This window comes from Convolutriloba macropyga, unplaced genomic scaffold, assembly GCF_964194025.1.
Source record: "Convolutriloba macropyga unplaced genomic scaffold, txConMacr16.3 SCAFFOLD_4278, whole genome shotgun sequence".
NCBI lineage: Eukaryota > Metazoa > Xenacoelomorpha > Acoela > Convolutidae > Convolutriloba > Convolutriloba macropyga.
Window position 1 is genome coordinate 899 of NW_027451331.1, and position 19388 is coordinate 20286.

Here is a 19388-nt window from a genome sequence, read left to right on the forward strand (position 1 = left end):
TATATATATATATATTTATATGTGTGCATGTGCGTGTTTTAGAGGAGTGTGTGTGTACATATATGTGTAATTTTGTTTGTTTGCTTGTTTGTTTGTATGTATGTGGATGCTATATGCTCAACTTTTTGTTGAGTTGGAAAAATTTCCAGCGCTTGATTAAAAAAACAGTTTTTTTTTCAAGCGGAAATTTAAGATTGTAAAGAACAAACAAAAACTACAGTCCGTTATTGTAAGAACTTTGTGAGGTCAAAAAAAGTCCCAGGTTTATGCTTTTTCTAAAAGTTATAAAAAAGCTAGGCCTACTCCTTCAATTAAAAAATATAAATATTAAATTTGACTTTAAATCTAATTTGCGTTATCATTTATTGAAAAAATTTTTGGACAGTTACATTGAATGTGAAACGATTATATACTTGAAAAATACTGAAAAAAGGCTTTCTTGTGTAAACAAAAAAACGTTTTTTTGTTAAAGGTTTTTTGTGTGTTTTTGTGGATTTGTTCTTATGTAATTTGTATTTGTATACAAAAATTTGCGTGTGATTTGGTGTTGATAAGTGTGTTTGTGTGAGTGTATCATCAGTGTGTGGTTATGTGTGTTCTGTATGTAGCTGTTTCTGGTATACATGACTGTTTTTTGTGTGTTTGTTTGCTTTAATTGTATGTGTGTCTAAGCGTGCGTGCGCGCGTGCAGTGTGCGTGTGGTGTGTGTGTTTCGGATTGCGTGTACTTGTCTCTGAGTATTTATGTGTGTGAGTGGTTTGGTGCACATGCATGTGTCATCTCGTTTGTACGTGTGTATGTGCGTGAGTGTGTGCGTTTCTGTTTGTGAGTGTGTGTGTGTGTGTGTGTGTTTATGTCTGTGTGAGCGTGCTGGTGCGTGTGTTTGTGTGTGTGTGTGTGTGTGTGTGCTTCTGTGTTTCTTGGTGCGCGTGTATGTGTCTCTGTGTAAGTATGTATGTAAGTACATGTGTGTTTGTGTGTGTGTGTGTGTGTGTGTTTGTGGTTGTACGTGTGTATGTGTCTGTGTGTGTTTTGGTGCGCATGTATGCGTCTCTCCGTATGTATGTGTGTCTGTGTTTGTGTTTTGTGTGCGTGTGTGCGCGTGTGTGTGTCTGTGTCTGTGTGTTTTGTTGCGCATTTATTTTTCTCTGCTATGTATGTGTGTGTGCGTGTGCGTCTCCGTGTCTGTTTATGAGTGTGTGTGTGTGTGTGTGTGTGTGTGTGTGTGTATTTGTGTGTGAGTATGTGTGTGTGTATGTATGTGTCCGTGTGTCTGTCTGCGCGTGTGTGTGTACGTAAGTGTGTTGGAATATGTGTGTTTGGTAGGCGTTGTGTGTGAATGTGTGCATCTAAGCATGTGAGTTGTGGAGTTTTAATCTTAATGAACTTTTTACTTACCTCTCACTTTTTGAGACTTGTTAAATACGATATTCGTCGTTAAAATGTCCTGAAAACTCGGCAGCTAAGAGGACAGTATTGCTTGGAGAGCGGAATGTGATCAATATTTTATTCACACAAATTGAACATTGCTTCCTGCCACAGAGTAGTTCTTTCAAAACCATAGTCCCTTTTCAGTTCATTGTTGTTTTTTCTCAGCACTTCGAGCAAACAAGTTCCTGCAGCTGGACAAATTTGGCATGTCAGATAAATTCAATGGAAACATTCAATAGTGCATTTGTCCCAAAACGATCATGGGACCTTAATAAAAAAACGATGCTATCATTCAACCCCAAAAAGAATAGAAAATAGAATTGAAGATAAGTTGTGTTTTGCTGTTTCAAAACATACTCGGCCCTCAAATTTTGAAGTCCACCGGTTATTTTTTCCGACTAACAATTTGGCCGAGATAGTGTTTCTCTTTTTAGATTTTGAACAAAAAAATTATAAAATCCAGGTCTGTGCAGAACTAGATTTTGGAAAGTCAGATTTCTCTATATGCACTTCCAGTTTCCTTTTAAATTCTGTGTTTCAACCCAGTGAACTGAAACTTGGTACATCTTGATAAGAAACATAATAAATCTTGGTAAATCTTGCCAAGATCTTGCCATTGTACTTAGCAAGAAAACATTAAGATATGTACGAACTTGCAAATTCTTTGCATGATTGTCAAGAAACAAGATCTTGGTAAGATTTCCAAGAAAGATTAACCATGACAAGGCAAGATATATCAAGTATTAAAAATTCAATGGCACCCAAAAACAAAACATTTTTTAATTGATAGTTTATAGATAGGTAAAAAAGATTCCATAATAAATGGCAATCCAATATAAATTTTAACAAGAATTATTTTTGCTTTTCTTCGCAAATAACGAACAGCTGCAAAATCAATGCAACATATTTATTCTCTTCTCTTTTAGCACTGGCTGCCAGTCAGTAATACCAACTGCTGAATACCTCACAAAATTGTCTGACTATTTCTAAGGTAGCCCTTCTTATGAATAGATGTAAAAGCACATATAATTATGATAAATTTCTTCAGACAAGAGTTCGATCACATGGTTTTTATCAGAATTCTACAACATTAAATACTCCTCAAAAAGTATACCCGGGTTGATCTCTTGATACACGAAGTCTAAAAAGATTAAACAAATTTTGAAAAACGCTAACGGGGATTGTAAAACCATACTTCAAAAAAAGAGCAGAAAAACTGGTAATTTTAAGCGACCCGGTTTTAATGGAAAATTTGTTCCCCTTGAGATCATGAAACAAATTTCCGTTGAAAACAGTGTGATCAAGATTCGTTTTTTTCAAAAATCTATAATTCTCTAATCAACCCAAACCTTATCTTCCAGCAACGAACAATGGTATTATTCAAATGGAAAAAAATAGTCCAAAATATTCATTAAATTAAAAATATTTGTAGCTTGTTGTTAGCAGTGAGTTATGTCATAAAGAAAAACTTGCTGTGCGAAAACTTTGAAAAAATTTATGCCACGTTTGGTAAGCAAGTTGATCATATATGTTTTTTATTTAAAATGGGTCAGGCAGGTTCTCAAATTTCGCACTTTCGTTTAATGTTTAAAAAAGCAGTTTTATAGAAAACTTTTAGCTTTCTGCGTCAGCAAGTTGTTCAATCTTTCTCCATAATGTTTGCCAATTTGAAGATTTGCACGGCTGAGGAGGTTTTGCTTGCTCTAGGTCTGTTAGGAATTTTTGCTGAAAATTGTGCCTAAGAAAAAAAGTTTTTTGTATTCTTAATCCCAGTTTTTTGCTCCTTAAGGGGACTCTCTTCCCATGAAACGTATTTTCTTTTCGTTCTTTTTTTCTTTTAATGTGTTTTCTGAAAAGTCCCATTAAAGATTGTTTGTTTTAGGTTTAGCTATACCATATTCCATGGAAAAAAATACCATTTTTTTTTCTTGAGCTGCAAGAAAACCAAGCAAATCGTTTTCCCTTGTGTATTAAAAAGCTGAAGAGGTTTCATTTAAAACACAAGAGACAATAAATACTTCCGGTGTGTTGTTATGAGGAAATAGTTATCGTTAACGGTTAATGAAGAATTTGCAGCTGAAGTTTCGTCTTGACAATTTGTAGTCCTAGAACTTCAAAGAAATTAAAAAGTTGTAGTTATAGAATTTATTTTTTTGACAAAATCGTAGATTTACCAACGATTTACATTTTTATATATGAAGTTAAAGCTCCATGAATATTCTATGATTAAAAATTTTATCAACCCTAGTAGTGTCCTCATGGTTTAATTTTATTGAATATAAACTACGTCGTACGCTTTGAGAATTATATATTTTTTAAAATGGATTTATCAGTCACTGCTAATAAATGAATTCATAAAAAGTTAAGATATTTTCAGCTAACGCCCCCCCCCCCCCCCCCTCATTTGCAACAACTTTCAAGAAAGTCAGAATAGTCTACCCTTGTATGAAACCCGAAAAATGCAATATGAATAAATTATATTTTAAATGATCTACACATTAGAATCAATGCGCTAATGCTACGAAAGCAATAAGTGCAAACCTCGTAATAACTCAAATGCATGCATTGCTTATAAACATAAACAAGTGGCGGGGTACCTAATTTACTGAGGGCCTCTAGCTGAAAACATCCAAAATTTCAAATCAGGTCAAGCGATGAAAGTCACACTACTATCTATATGCTACTATTAATATCATTTTGCATAAAAACACGTATTTTATCTTTTTTGTAGTTTTCGTATTTTCTTATTCTATAACTCTCGAATATTTTTACGCAAAATTCTCCCAAGATTTGAATATTTACAAAGATATTTACAAATACAGCATATTTATAAAGGCTACTTAAAAACTTGTTTCGACTCTTTGACAAAGTTTGCAAGATCTGTTTACAAAGGTAAGCAGTTGAATTTCTTCTCATGTTTTTGGAGCCTTTCCCATTACAGCCTCAGATTAGTAGCTAGTACCCCCCCCCCCCAAGAAAATACAGCATATATACGACACCTAACAGAGCGCCATAATTTTGTGGGATATTATATTGGGAAAGCTTCCTTTTTTATGTTCTCACTTATCAAATTGACCTCGAAAATAATATTGATAAGCAGTTATACCCCCATTGGAAGATTTCAAAAATGATAAGAACACTCCAACCCAACCACAAGCCCATATTCCCTCCTAGTGTTCCAAAAAGTGTAGCAAGTATATATTTCGGGCTCTCTTGCAACTTGTAGAAATTGAGATCCTCAAAATGAATCTCAACGCGGGCAAAATTTTTGCGCAGAATTTCGCTTAATTTAGCCGCATCCAGCCCTCGACTGTCATTGACAGCGCTGCTCACGAAAGATTGGATTTTTGAACTTGATCGTTGCAGCAACCTCGCAAAATACGGCGCGTATGATTGGGTAGGCCATTCGGAAACCGATGTGACAAAGTTCAATACTCGTTCTTTGCACGGTTGTTCACACGGACATTTCTTCACCCCTTTTTCGATATCGCTCAGAACACTTTGAACGCATTTATAATGCGGCGGATACCACGGGTTGCAAAAATTTCCGCTTTTTGCCCGAATTTCTTCTTTATCACTCAATTCAAACTCCGGAGTTTGACTGCAGTTGCAATTTTTAACAATTGCTATTTTCTTGCAAAGGTCAATGCAAAAATCTTGAGTGTACGCAAACTGCTTAGCGAAATTCGAGAATTTCAAATTGTCTGGCCAACTTTCGGTACAATTCGAGAACGGGTGTTTTTCGCGCTGGATAATTTCTTGTTTAAGTGTGATAACCGTCACCGCCCCAGCACTTATGTAAATAGCTTCAGTCGAGATATGGGGGTACTCTTTTGAATTTGAAATTGTTACCCTGGCTCCTGAATTTTGCCCAAGTACTCCGATATATTCATCTTTATCGAGAAATAGCGACAGTTTTAGTCCGCTAGCAAAGCCCGTGTTAGTCGACGATCGAACGTTGAAGTTTTCGTCATTTTGTTTTGTGACGTCATTAGCTGAGTTGAACGTGAAACAGTTTCCAAAGTCTTGATTCTGAATTGTTTGAAAATCTCGATCGACTGTGCAACCTGAGCCGTCAAAAACGCACTGAGCGATAAAGTCTTCTTTTCGGTGTCCATTTCCGATGATTTCTCGTCTCTCAAATTTGACAAAAGACTTGAAATCGGAAAAATCTGGCATATTTGAACTGTCGTGTAAGCCTAGCCAGTCGTAAGCTCCAACGTTGGAAAAAGTGGATGGCGCATTGTCGTAATCGGAGGCATAGTAGTAGTATTGATAATCATAGTCATCATAATCACCGTTTTCGGTATTGTTGGTACCATCATTATCGTTATCATAATCATTTTGATCATTGTAATCTGTGGGATCTTGCAATGATAGAATTCAAACTTTGCCATTTTTTGGTTTAGTTTCTAAAGAAGCAAATTTTTAAAAAGGCTGTTCACACTTCTAGAAGTTCTTAATGGTTAAAAATACTCTTAAAATCTCTTTAAAAGAAAGAATAAACCAACGAAGAGTATGAAATGTAATTAGGATGTAATTGATCAGTCAAATTCCTAAATTATTTGAAACCGCACAGCTCTCTCTTTTTTTGAAACTGTATCCTTGTCATATCTCTTGTTTTTAAAGGTAAATCTATTCCTTTTCCCTTTCTTTCGTTGGGTGCGTTTTGGGTAAAAGCAGAGTGTTCAAGCATATTTTAATTCAATCCCCTTTTCAACTGTGTCCAATTCTCAACTATCTTTCACTGCTCTTATTTTTCACAATCGCTATTATTCACTGCACGGATTGGCTCTCTTCTGGTATAATACTTTCATATATGCAATATATGACACTACCACTCTAAATGAAAAGAAGCACCTCTGATGCAAATCTAAACACACACGCACAAAGTTGGTATCATCGGTATCAGATATTAATTTAATTAAAATTTCCGCTCTGTTTTGGTATCAACGCTGAATTGAAAATTTCAAGTGTATTCAATATACGTTGTTAGATTACATTTTTCAACCACTTCGCACTTCCAAACTTATAATTTTTCAAGCTATTTTTTTTACACTTAAGCATTATTTTAATTTTTTCAGTTTACAAAACTTAAAAACTTTCAATCTTGATTAGCACACAATACTACCTAATTTCAAAGGGGGTTGCAATTGCTCTATGAGAACTAAAGTGAAAATGAGAGGCTGTAGTTATATGTAGTCATTCCGAATACAGCCAAATCTACATTGAAATACAGCAAAATCTGCTTTGAAACACACAATAGCAATAAACTAGGAGAGTGGGAAGTCAAGTGATTTGATTTCTCTGTTTCTCTTCGAGAAATTGTTTTGCGTAGCAGTTATTGTAGTTTCTATTGGTCTTCTTTATTTTTATTCTGATTTTTTCTTCCGTTTTCGGAATCTTTGAGTATTTGAATATACTTCCGTAGTTGTTTGAACGAAGTTGCGTTTTCCAGTTCGGACGAGTCAGGTGCAGACGCTTGCGCAGCTGAATACTCTGATCCATCGATTGGAAAAACACAAGTTTTCCGCATAAGAGGATGCTCTGGGTTCGCTCGTAGAAATTCATAGTCACTTTCGATGACCGCAACAACAGGACGAGATCTAATCTCACGTCTATTTTCTTTAACTCTGAAGGGATGCATTCGACGTACTTTTGCTCGAAGTTTAACCCAATAAGATATTGCAGTGTGCAGGAGAACGTTCAGTATAAAACTGATTATCCCAATTTTCGCTGAAATTTGCCAGTTTATTGTGCTCCCGAACTGCTGCTCGTAAATTGGCTTAAGTTGTGGCAGTTTTGTAAGGATAGGTTGGGCAATTTGCTCCACTTCAATGTCACTTTTTGGCATGTCGGAATTTTTCATCACCTCCAAACGAAAGTTTGAGACGAGTTCCTCTTTAGCCGGTTTTGAATTATCGTAGTTCACTAAGTTGCGCAGAGGTGGTAACGTTTTGAATAAGTGATCAATAGCTGTGGGCAGCTTCACATCAATTCGCGATGCAGGCATCTCCGCACAAGATTTTTCGTCGCTTCTCATCAAGACGTTTGGTCCGTCAACTTGTTCTCCACATTTCAATGACATAATGCATGCCTTGCAACCTTGAAAAAAAATACTGTTGAGAGGGTTCGAGTCGCTGTGGTTCGACTTAATGAGTTGTTAGTTGGAGGACTCTGCTAGTATTAGCCATCAGCTATACCCAATATTGATCGCCTTCTCTTGAACTGGCAGAGGCTGAAAATCAACGTCGCAGTATTTGAAAGCTGTGTTCGAGTCATGATATACAAATAATGTTGCGAGACAACTGCTCCTTGTTTTCAGCATGGGAAACGCTTGATCACAGATAACATGAACACTCGATCCAATGCAATGATTTAGATCCTCATCATTAAGTAGAGCTATTTTGGATCTGTCTTTTGAGATCCCAATATATTTTGATTCCGTCCGCCACATCATGGCCAGATTGTCGTCGGACTCTGACTATGGCATAGGCAGTAAGATTGCTTCGTAAACTTCGAGAACGGTCTCCCGTGATGCTAGTGGTATTGCCATTTTGAAAACTAGTCCCAGATCATTGGTTGTGACATCACGCAGCAATTTTGACTCATAGTACGTGAAAATTTTGTTTATTGGTATTGCCAAGCTCAACATTTGGTCGTCATTTCCCAATGGTCGTTGAAGAGAGACAAGGACTTTCTCAAGGTGTTCACGTGGGACAAGCGAGATAGGAAGAAACTCATTAGTCATTGTCATGAACGCCGAAAACAAAGTTGAGCGGAATGTGTAAGTTGCTGTCCTGAAGTTCTTTATTTCTGTTTGTAGCATCAGTAACCAGGCAAGAATTTCACTGAACTGTAGATTTTCCTTCCCTCGCAGTTGTAGACGTCGAACACAACTTGTTGGACCCTTCATCTTCTTTTTGATGCTATCGAATTCTGCCTAATTTTTTTATGAATTGTGTTTTTGAAGTTCTGTTAGGCGTTTTGTCACTGCATTCAATGAATTCAGTTGTTTTCCGACCAAGAAAAACTTTTTGTTAGCTGATGTCGTCAGTTGTTGGAATCCATCCTGAATTTCTCTCATTTTTTGAATGCCCTTTCGGATGTTTTCCTTGTCACTCCTGGAAAACTCTGTACAACTACCAAAAATTCCTTTGATAGCACATCCTATCCTGCTGCCTAGTCCAACTCCAGCGCCAACAACTGTAGCGGCCCCACCAGCTAAAAAGAGGGGAGCAATGCGTTTCTGCCTTGATAATTCCGACTGACTTGATGCGTAGTTGTGTAGGGCGAGAGTAATTTCCATGTCTTTTTTTTTATTGAATGCAGGTCAGTAAGTGCGTTTCCATGTTCTTCGGTGATTTTCGTCACTAACCAGGTGAAATTGAGGTGATCTGTAGCGTCCAGTTCTTCTAGGACTGGAAATGCTAGATCGTGACAAAGTCTCGCTTGTGTTTTCCAAGTCTTCAGAACAATTACAATGAAACGAAATTGATGGTGATAGAAAATAATGCAAGGAAACATAATATGGATGGGAATAAAGAAGAGAAATTTGTTGCCGGCAATTAGGATAACAATTTTTTTCTAAGATTTGAAAAAAATTTTCAAAACGAATTATGAAATGCTGGTGTAATCTGTTTCTTTTTTCGCAAAGCTATTTTTGTTTTTTTCTGGAAGTATCAGGAGCTTATCTCATCTAAGTAACAGGAGCTCATCTCATAACAAGTCCCATAACTCAGGGAGGTTTCAGCTGAATTTTTGATTCTTTTCATCAAAATCAGATGGTAATTTCAAAATCAAATTTGTTTTAAATCAGAATTTGAGGGTAAATTTGAAAATTAAATTTGCTTTAATCAAGATCAGGTGGTATTTATATGGTTTGTTACTGGATCTCAGATTGTTCTGAGAGGTCAACTTTATTTAATTTAGATGCCATAATTTGTGGTTCTCCGTTGTTTTGAATAAAATTGATTTTTTGTGAAGTAATTAATTTTGTTTTCAACCCGGGACATTTTGATGACGTTGGTAAACTGCGTCATAGGAAAACTGTTGTGACGTTGGTAAATTGCGTCATCGGAATATTTTTTATGACGTTGATAAATTATGTCAGAGTGAAAGAATCAACAAAATAATGCAATGGATGAAGTAATCTGCAATTTCCACTATATGTAACCCTTCTAATGATAACGTAAATACTTAATGAACTATCGCAACTTCCTTTTGTGGAGAAATGGAACACATAACGTTACAAAGTAACTTGGAATGGATGCATGAATCGTATATATCTCTAGAAAGTGGTAACTTTTCTTTTCATGCATCTTGGAAAGAACAGAAACTAAGTGTGGTAAATTTTGGTGGCAAAACGGCGTCTCAGTTATCTCCTCATTCTCAGCCCAGTTTAGTCTTCAATTTAAAGATATTCACTCCAAGTTCGGAATATTTACAAAATTTTGACAAACATGCATCCGTGGAAAATAATTTGTTGAATTTCGAAAATTATGTCAAAAACAATGTTAATGAATTTGCGTATGGTCTCGTGGGAAATTCAATGTGGTCGGGCAAATTAAATTGTTCATCCAGCTGCTCAATATTCAAAGGACTGAACAAAATTCATGAGAATGTTTTAATGACGAATCAAGAATGGTTTACGTTGCCTCACGTGGAGTATGGGGGTGCCTATTCAATTGCTAATTTATTCAGTGGGAGAAAATTGTGGCTAATCGCAAAAACTAAAAGGAGTGGGCAACAAATGAAAACGTTAATGAAGAACATAAAGGACCTGAAGTTTTATTTAGAAAATGAGTGCACCGGTGTCTGTAAAAACTGGGCTTGGTACTATGTTCAGCCTGGGGACGTTATTATTCAGCCAGAATTAGCAGTGCACACAGTTCTCACTTTTAATACAGGTGAAACGGAGATCCATTCCGACGTAAAAACACAACATAGTATTACAATGATGTTAATTATAGGGAAATTGGATATGTTTTATTCTGTTTAGGTGTTATAACAATTGTGGGTGGTTGGGAAGCGTGTCGGAAGTACACAAAAACGCATATATCAGCGCTATTTAATATTTGTGGAAAAAGATAGAAATAGCTGGAAGCAAAAACTGGGTAAGCTGGGCCCAAAAAAGTACCTAAAGCAGCTGGAAAAAGAGGATGAAAAGTTATACAGGAGCAGGCAGCAAATAATGAGTTATAGAGAAAATGAAACCACTGGACACCTCAGAACACTAATTGAAATGGGTGCTGACTTCAGTAACATTGATATGGAGGCAAATAAAGGAAAACTCAGCAAAAAGAAGAAAAAGTGTTTGAATTTTTGTGCCGGCCCTTCTTCATCATAAGGTTAGTCAATTTTTGTTTGCTTCTTGCTGTTTTTTGGAAATCAAAATTTTCCTTTCAATACATTTCGGCTTGAGTAATTGCAACTCCCATTGTTACCACAATCGCAATCAAATAAAATACCGTGTCTTCTTTATTACAAATTCTCTTATTAAAAATTATTTTAACTGCTAATTACAAATTATATATGGATAATGGAGCAGGCGTCACAAGAACAGGTAAGAATTTTCACAATTTCATTGTCAGGTAAGAACTCTATGCCTCTTGTTTTGTTTCTTTTTTGTTTTTTTTTGTTTTTTTTATGTTTTTTTTTAGTAAATAACAAGTTTAATCGAAAAAATAGGTCCACGAAAGTACGGAGGTTAACTAAGAGGACCTTGGAAATCTGAAATTTCCAATGTAAATTAAATTCTGATAAAAGCGGATCACGTTGAGTGTAAGTAATTTGTATAGGCTATGGTAAAAATAAAAGCATTTTTGTGAATTATTTCGTCTTCAAAGTTTTTCCGGAGCTATTTCGGAGAACCGGTCCCAACAAAGGTTGAAAGGGGGTTAAATGGAGATGGGCAAATTAAAATAAGTTTTCATTTGTAAAAGTTAAATTATAACTGATCACTTGAATAAAGAAGAAGTGAAAAAATGTGGATCTTTGGTATAGGTAATGAGTAAAATCTCACTCTTCTGAATAATAATCCCAATTCTGGCTCCAAGAAGCTCTAGCAGACTCTTTTTGGGAACCATTGATAGTAATTTTTGTTTTACTTAGTTATGCCTCGATGACTGGCTTCGGGGCTGTTATGTATGCGATACAACAGTTCATGCCGAAGATGTTTTGGGACCAAGATCTGTTTGTGAGAAACGTGACCAGCATGATTGAAAAATTTCAGATACACAATATCGTTGTTGACACAAAGTCTATCTAGTTGTTTTATGTATTTTGTTGAGAAACAGTCAAGTAATTCGTTCTCGGCAACGATTTCCGGTTATGAATCCAGGATCGAACTTGTTGTATTTCGCTGTCTTTTTTCTGTTCCTCGGCAAATTTGAGGTGTTTAGTGCACTCCGGGACATCAAAATTGTTAAGTGGATCTGGAGTACCAATTGCTGATATTTGCAGGTTGACCCTGTTTGTTTCCACTACTTGATAAAATTCAATTTCGCTGTTATTTCCTGTTGTTTTTTGGAGGCAACTTACCACACTTTGTGAGTTTCCCGTGCCTTGAACATTTGGTAATATTGGAGTTTTACTGAAATGGGCTGAATCGTCGGTTTCGGGTGGTAAGTTTGCTTTGAATTCAATCTCTATCTGTTTGATTGGAATTGTGTTTCTGATCATTAGCTCAATTGCTTTGTTTGGTTTTTGAGGAACTTGTGAAAGAAAGTCAGCTGCTGCATTTGTCTTCCCTGGAATATGCCCCAATATGAAATCGTATGACATGATGCGGTCCACCATTAACCAAAGATTACGTGGGATGTGTTTTGCTTGAAAGAAATGGATCAAGCTTTGGTTGTCAGTAAGAACAACAACTTTCTTTGAGCAGCCCCAAATGAGATGACAAAAGTTTTCCAAGGCAAAGTAGACAGCTAAAAATTCCTTACAGTAAATGCTCATTTTCAATTGAGCTTCCTTGAACGCGTGGCATCCGAACATAACGGGTGCCTATTGGCATTTTTCCCCTTCATTTGTTTCCTTTTGAGTGTAATCTTCGATAAGCAAGACGTATCCCGCTGCGTGCATACTGGCATCGGTCATTATCGAGAACTGTTTGTCCTTCAAAAGGAACCGCAGTGACATTTTAGTTGCATCGATTAACGATTTCTTCAGAATATCGAGACATTCGTGATGCTCTTGCGTTATGATGAATTTCTGGTTGTTTTTCAGTAGTTTGTAAAATGGTAGCAGATGTTGTTGCAGCTTCGGAATGAAGGCGCCGAAGAACTGCAAAAAGCCGATAATCCTTTTCACTTGTTTAGTGGTCTCGGGAATTTCTAGATTGTTCAGAAATTTTGTCACCTTATTTGTATTTGGAGTTAGACCGTTTGCCGTAATTAGATTGCCCAAGAATTGGAGAGATTTAACACCGAACTCACATTTAGCGGGGGAGAGTTTTAACCCGAATTTGTTGATGCACTGAAAGATTTGATCAACTTTCTCCAATAGGTCTTTCACTGAGCTTGCTCCGCAACCAATATCGTCCATGTACTTTTAGCAGATATCTTTTGCGATGCATGGGTCTAAATGTTGTCGAGCAAAGCTGCAGAAAGCCGTTGGGGCTCGACTTAGTCCTTGGGCTAGTCGACTAAAGGCGTAGGTCCTAGCTCCAAAATTAAATGCTAAGAGTTGAATGGACAGTTCATCAGCCATTGGTATGCAGTGGTAGGCTTGTCTACAATCCAGTTCAGTGAATAATGTTTTTCCTGCTAGATGAGTTCCAGCGTCTGCTAATGTTGAAATAGGAAAATTATAACTTTCGTAGTCGTGTTGAATTAAATGGTTTATCTTTCTGAGATCGATCAACATGCGAAGTTTGCCAGAAGCTTTGCATTGGCAGAATAGTGGACTGTTGTATTTCGAGTATGTTAGGGGTTTTACAATTCCAAAGTATGTCATCAAGGCTAACTCTACTAGGATATCATCTCGGAAGTGTATTGGTGCTGGGGTGCAAGCTGAGTAGACGGGGCAATCATGTTCAGGGTTCAGTCTAACACTAAAATTCGAGGCCAAGCCTACACCAAATCTAAGTTTACCGAAAATGTGCTGGTAGCTGACAAGAAGCTTTTATACTGACTTCCGTGCAGGTTCAGATAGAACTGAGTCTTTCCAAGAAAACTGAGAAAGAAATTCAGTGCGATCTACCTCATTCTCCAAGGGGTTCTTTGCTGCTTGCATTTTACACTCGAGTATTTCATCATATATTCTTTTTTCGATTCCAGTTAACAATTCTGGGCTTTCGCATGATTCTGGCGTTTTAAACCAAAATGAATCGGCATGCTTTTTCCCTTCAATTGGAGCAATTTTTTTGCATCCGATAGATTTGGATTGGTTTGAATGAAGGCTGCTATTTGTGGGTCAATATGAGTATTGAAATTTGCTTGTTTTGGTGTAAGAACTGTGAAGACTGCAACTTTTGTACCTGCTGGTATGGTCGCGTCGTTAGAACTAGTGTTCAGGAATGAAATCTGAACCTGATATTTGTCATCAACGCGGTTCAATGACGATGTAACGAAAACTCCGGAATTTTGTTCGAAGAAATCGAAGGGCTCTATAATACCAATAATGTTTGCTAATTCGAATGTTTTGGACGCACAAAGACAAATAACGAGGTCCTGTTTGCAAGGGCCTAATGTTGTTTTTGTTTTTGTGTAAATGTTGAAATTTTGTTCTTCGTGTCGAACGGATTTCTTTCCATCGATTTGTTGTTTTTCGTTAATTGTAAAAGTTAGATCGGGCGTTAGAAGTAACTTTTGTTTCATGTCAGCCATAAGATTGTTCTCTGACAAAAATGGGGCTCCTAATATCGGTGTATTCAATCGTTGGATTACAAGAAATTGGGATTTGAATTCTGCTAGACCGACTCTGAATTGTATTTCTGTGCTGAATAGACATCGTTCGTGTTGGCCAGTTGCTGTGTAAATTTCGGTTGTTGGCGTTGAGTTTTTGAATAAAATACTGTCTGCAATTTGGTTAAAAATTCTCATCGGCAAGGCATTAGTGAAGGAACCAGTGTCGACGAGAGCGTCAAACTTTAGGTTTCCAATTACAATTTGAATATAAAACAGTGGGTTTTGCTCCTTTGATTTATTCATGGTTTAGTATAATAATTTTTTTTCAATTTTGTGTAGAATTAGAGTAATGATTGACCGCACTAGAAGAGTGTTGTTGCTGTTCGAAAGGTATTTGTGTATTTCTTTTTGCGGTGGGTTTCTGTACCAGCAAAATTTTTGATAATGCCCCTTTTTGCCACAGTTTCGACAGATTACTCGTCCGTTTCCTCTGGAATTATGTTGACCGCCACAGTGGTAGCCAACACGGGAATGGTAGTTCTGTTGTTGTTGGTTGTAACTGCCTCTACTCTCACTTTGAGTTGGGTTTGCTTTGTCTTGTTGTTGCTGTACTTCGATGCTTTTCATTTGGGAACTAATTTGGGCTATTTGAGAAACAATTGCTTTTTGGGTTTCCTGTAGAGATTGTTGCTGGGCCTGTAGAAAAATAAAATCTTCCGATCTAGTTGGCTGTGAATTGATTTCATTAAACGCGGTAGCAAAATCGTTCTCAGGGACTAATTTCTCGATCATTATAATTCGCGCTACCCTGTTGCACAAATCATTCACTGTCATTGCTGGCTCTTCTATTTCGTATAATTTTTGTCGGATTGTCGCTGGCATTCCACTTAGGAACTGCTCTCTTACTCGTGAAATTCGTTGATTAACTGGAAAGACTCTGGCTGCTACTCTTTGAAGATGCGTCAAGTAATCCTCTGGTGTTGCGTACTGTGTATTGAATTTTATTTCCGGAAAACTAAGACGAAGGATTGCTGTTTGATCTGGATTGATATATCGTTCTCGTAACTGTCTCAAAAACTCTTCGAAATCAGATCTCACTGCATTTGGCAGCTGTTGATAAAATTGTAGCGCTTCCTCTTGTAATCTGAGATGTAGAAAATGATGTCGGCGGCCATTTGCAACTGCAGAAAGACCAATGGAACTTCTAATTTGTCGTTCAAAAACTGCAAAATCCTCGGAGGATAAACCGCTAAATTTAATAAAAGGTACTGGTAAAGACTGATTACCGTGAATAGGGGCATGATGCATAGCAACTCCTGCTGCAGGTATAATTGGTCCCGGCGCTGGTGGTGCGGGTGGTTCTGGGTACTGCATTTGCAAAATTTTTTCCGGATCCATTCAAAAATTTGTAATTTAAATCAAAATAAATGAATAAACACTTGTTTGGCGATGGTTAAAAGGAATTCCAATTATGTCAGATTTGTTTGTTGCATTTTAAGGAAAATGTTCATGCGGAAGAGAAAACGTATAGTTTTTGGTGAGTTTAAGACCGTGAAAATTATTTAAATATTTAGAGAACTTTCTGCTTTAATCTCTGTCGCCATGTCATATCTTTTGTTTTTAAAGGTAAATCTATTCCTTTTCCCTTTCTTTCGTTGGGTGCGTTTTGGGTAAAAGCAGAGTGTTCAAGCATATTTTAATTCAATCCCCTTTTCAACTGTGTCCAATTCTCAACTATCTTTCACTGCTCTTATTTTTCACAATCGCTATTATTCACTGCACGGATTGGCTCTCTTCTGGTACAATACTTTAATATATGCAATATATGACAATCCTGTGCATTGCCAGATGAACTCTAACGGTTATCATGTAAAATCTTGCAACATACTTGTAATTTACGCTTATCTCAGGTTTTGCAAATAACAAATATCTTGCAAGATGCAAGATCCGGAAGCTCATTTTGCAAAAATTTTGCTAGATAACCAACTGACAATTTGGATGAAGGAAATTGCAGTTTCAAATTTAAAGCCATTCAGCCCCCAAAGAAAGAAATTAGGTGAACTCATTGAACAAAGAAAAATCCGTTTCCAAAAATTGTTTGAGAAATACTAAAACTTCCAATGACTTCCAGCTTAGTTTTGATAATGTTTTAAACGAGTTTTCTATTATAAAATAAGGCGTTTCATTGACTGAACTATTATCTTGCAGAATTTTTGGAAATCGGACGTTTATCTTGCAAGATCTCATAAGAATATTGCATGATTTCGCAAGATGATGCGTAGTCTTGCGACATTTTTTGCATTAATCTCCCAGGTCTTGCAAAATAACCGCCCGATTGACACCAGGGATATTAATCATGCGCAAAACTTGTCTGAGTTTGCAGTCATTAATGTTACTTTTATTTTCCAAAATTTTCTGTAAGGTTGGCTTTTCTGGAAACACAAAAACAGAATACTTCGAATGACCAAAACTGTTTTGCAGACTTTCATATCTGAAGAAACCAGTCAAAGTCAAAGAAATATTATTGCGACCCTACATACTCTAGACTCTCTCAAAAGGCTGAGATAAATAAATAAAACAACTTTTCGATGAACTCACGAAGATGACATTGACAAGCGGTTAGCTTATTAAAAACCAACTACACGGCTTCAGCGTTTGTCAAAAAAGTAAGAATTGCAGTGAATAAACGTTAAGAAAAAAATATTTTCCAACGCAAAACACAAGCAAATTTTAGCAATGAATGCGTTGAAAGCGGCGAATTTTTGTACGATCTGCTGTTTTAAGTGGCGAAGCTTTTATTTTCACCGCATTGAGCGGAATTTTTGCAAAAAGAAACTGCCGCACTCTGGTTAGAATATCTGACCTACTTAATGTCACTCACTTTTTCTACTACTGCACCACCCTTCACTTATTTTTGTAGTTTTTTTTCGAATTTTTAGCTTCAGCGGTGAATGAAAATGAATCACCACTACCAACAGGAAGTGGCGAAAAAAAACTTCACCACTAAAACAGCAAAATTACAAAACCTTACATCAAAAAATATGAGTGCTTTTTACAGGTGAATTGACGCAAGATGTGCGGTGATAGGGATTAAATTTTCATTTTCACTGCTTCACCGCACTTAGAGCTAAAAACCGCAAATTTTAAAACTGTTCACCGCAATTATTACATTTTTTAGCGATTACTGGCGTTGACACCTGGACCCGGGTAAGTCTTGGCCATTTGCTGAAGATATCTGGCAGCCCCCTCTTTGCAATTTTTCCTGATGCTGTGATGAGTGATTCATCATGCGTAAATAAGTTTGTAAACCTTTTCAAGAGCACTTGAGTCTGATAATAAAACGCAAATATGTCTGATCAGAGATCCTCTCGAGCGCATTTCGAGCTTCGGGGAGAAAATTTTGAGCACATCTGAGTCTAATCAGTGGTTGTGTCAAAAGCACTTCGTGCGCAGAAGAAATTTCGATTGCGAATTTCGATTTCAATTTAGTCTGATCAAAGGTCATTTTGATCTAATCACAGGGATGGTCTAATCAGAGATCATTCCTGTTTGGGACTTCAAAATATAAATCAGAATGAGGGTGCAGAAAAATCAAATTATGGATGGTGATGATATACCTAGGCACATTTACCCGTCTGCCAGAATGTTTTTGTCACCAAAACAAAAAAATGAAATAAACAAAAAACAAAAAGATAATTAGAAAATAATTTGAATTCGATCTGCACCGCTCTCAGATTCCTCAGTAATCATGTAATCATCAGCTTCTCTTCGTTGTCGGAATCGCTCTCCAACATCTGCAAAACCGCCTGAAAACGCCGGCCAGAAAACTGTAGATCTTTTAGGTTTTAAGCTGCGGTAGGTCAAGTGAAATCCTGTTTTTGTGACCCAACTATCGCTCGTGAAATATACTATCAAAACGATTCCTTTTGAAGTTGCATGCGGAAGTTTATCATTTTTTAAACTTCCGCACAGTTTTTTTCTGCCGTTCAGCTCTAAATCTGGACTTAACGCTGTATCACCATCTTTGACTCGCAGAACATCAAAATTGCAGCTGGTTTCATATTCGATATGAAAGAACTTGAAGTCTATAAAAATTCGTTTACCAGGGATAGTTTCAATTGTATATCTGCATTTCAGGTTGTTCGTGTACCCGTAAGGATAACCCGGCGAGTAAATGCTTTGTTCGCTTTCTTCTGCTTGCAGAGTCACAAGGCACGAGTTAGTACAACCCGCCTCGACCGTTTCGTCAAACCCAGGGAAAACAGTGCACTCCTGGACCCCATCACAAGCCGAAACACACGTGGATTCGTTCGGGCATAAAAAATAGTCCCCAACGCAAGGTTTACTGTTGTTTTCTGGCTCGAAATGTTCGCAATCGTATTTCGGCTTCTCGTCCGACTTATCACCGCATTCGGACCGATTATTACATAACCAAGTTCTCGGAATACACAAATTGTTGTCGCATTGAAATTCTTCACCCGAAATATTCTTACAAGTTGGGTTCTGAAAATTGGAACAGTTTTCTTTACTCGCGCGTGAACTTTTTGTTTTCATTTGGGTAAGTGAGCAAACTAAAAATGTGGGTCGGTGGGTGGGGGGGGGGGGGGGGAGGGGGAGGCGGTGGTGGTCTATCTATTACAATTATGGAGATATAGAGATAGATAGATAGATATAGATTGATATACATGTAGACAATTATATATATGGTCTTACGAGGGAAAAGAAAACCGCTCCTCAAAAAAATCCGGGCTGTTTTGAATTTCAAGTCGCTGGTGCATATAGTAATCTAGAAACGCCAAGTCCTTTAAGTTGGTACTTCGGGCGATCAGAGACTTTCTAATCATGTTGTTATTGCAAATCGTAATAGCTGGAAATTCGATTGGCTCATCCGACCTTTCAATTGAAATCGATACGACGGTTGGATGTGAAAAATAGTCAGCAATTGTCATCCAAGTTTGGTAAAAAAGCATCGAAATGAACAGCAGGTATGCAACAGCCCAAATAACTGGCATAACTCTGGAATTGGTGAACGAAAGCTGGGGCATCAGAGAACTGGCCAGATTTTTGGTTGCCATAGTAATTAATTCGCGTTTCGTTTTTGTAAAT

The 19388-nt window shown here is 37.1% G+C and overlaps 1 protein-coding gene across 1 annotated transcript; it reads right to left on the reverse strand.

Annotated features, from left to right (window-relative positions):
• Positions 1-4497: 4497 nt before the first annotated feature.
• LOC142356582 (uncharacterized) lies at positions 4498-18785 on the reverse strand (the record flags this gene model as incomplete). The annotated part of the gene is made up of 2 exons (XM_075408447.1): positions 4498-5798; positions 18008-18785. Coding segments are annotated over 2 exons (2079 nt in total), but the record flags the coding sequence as incomplete, so codon positions are not given.
• Between the last annotated feature and the right edge of the window lie 603 nt (positions 18786-19388).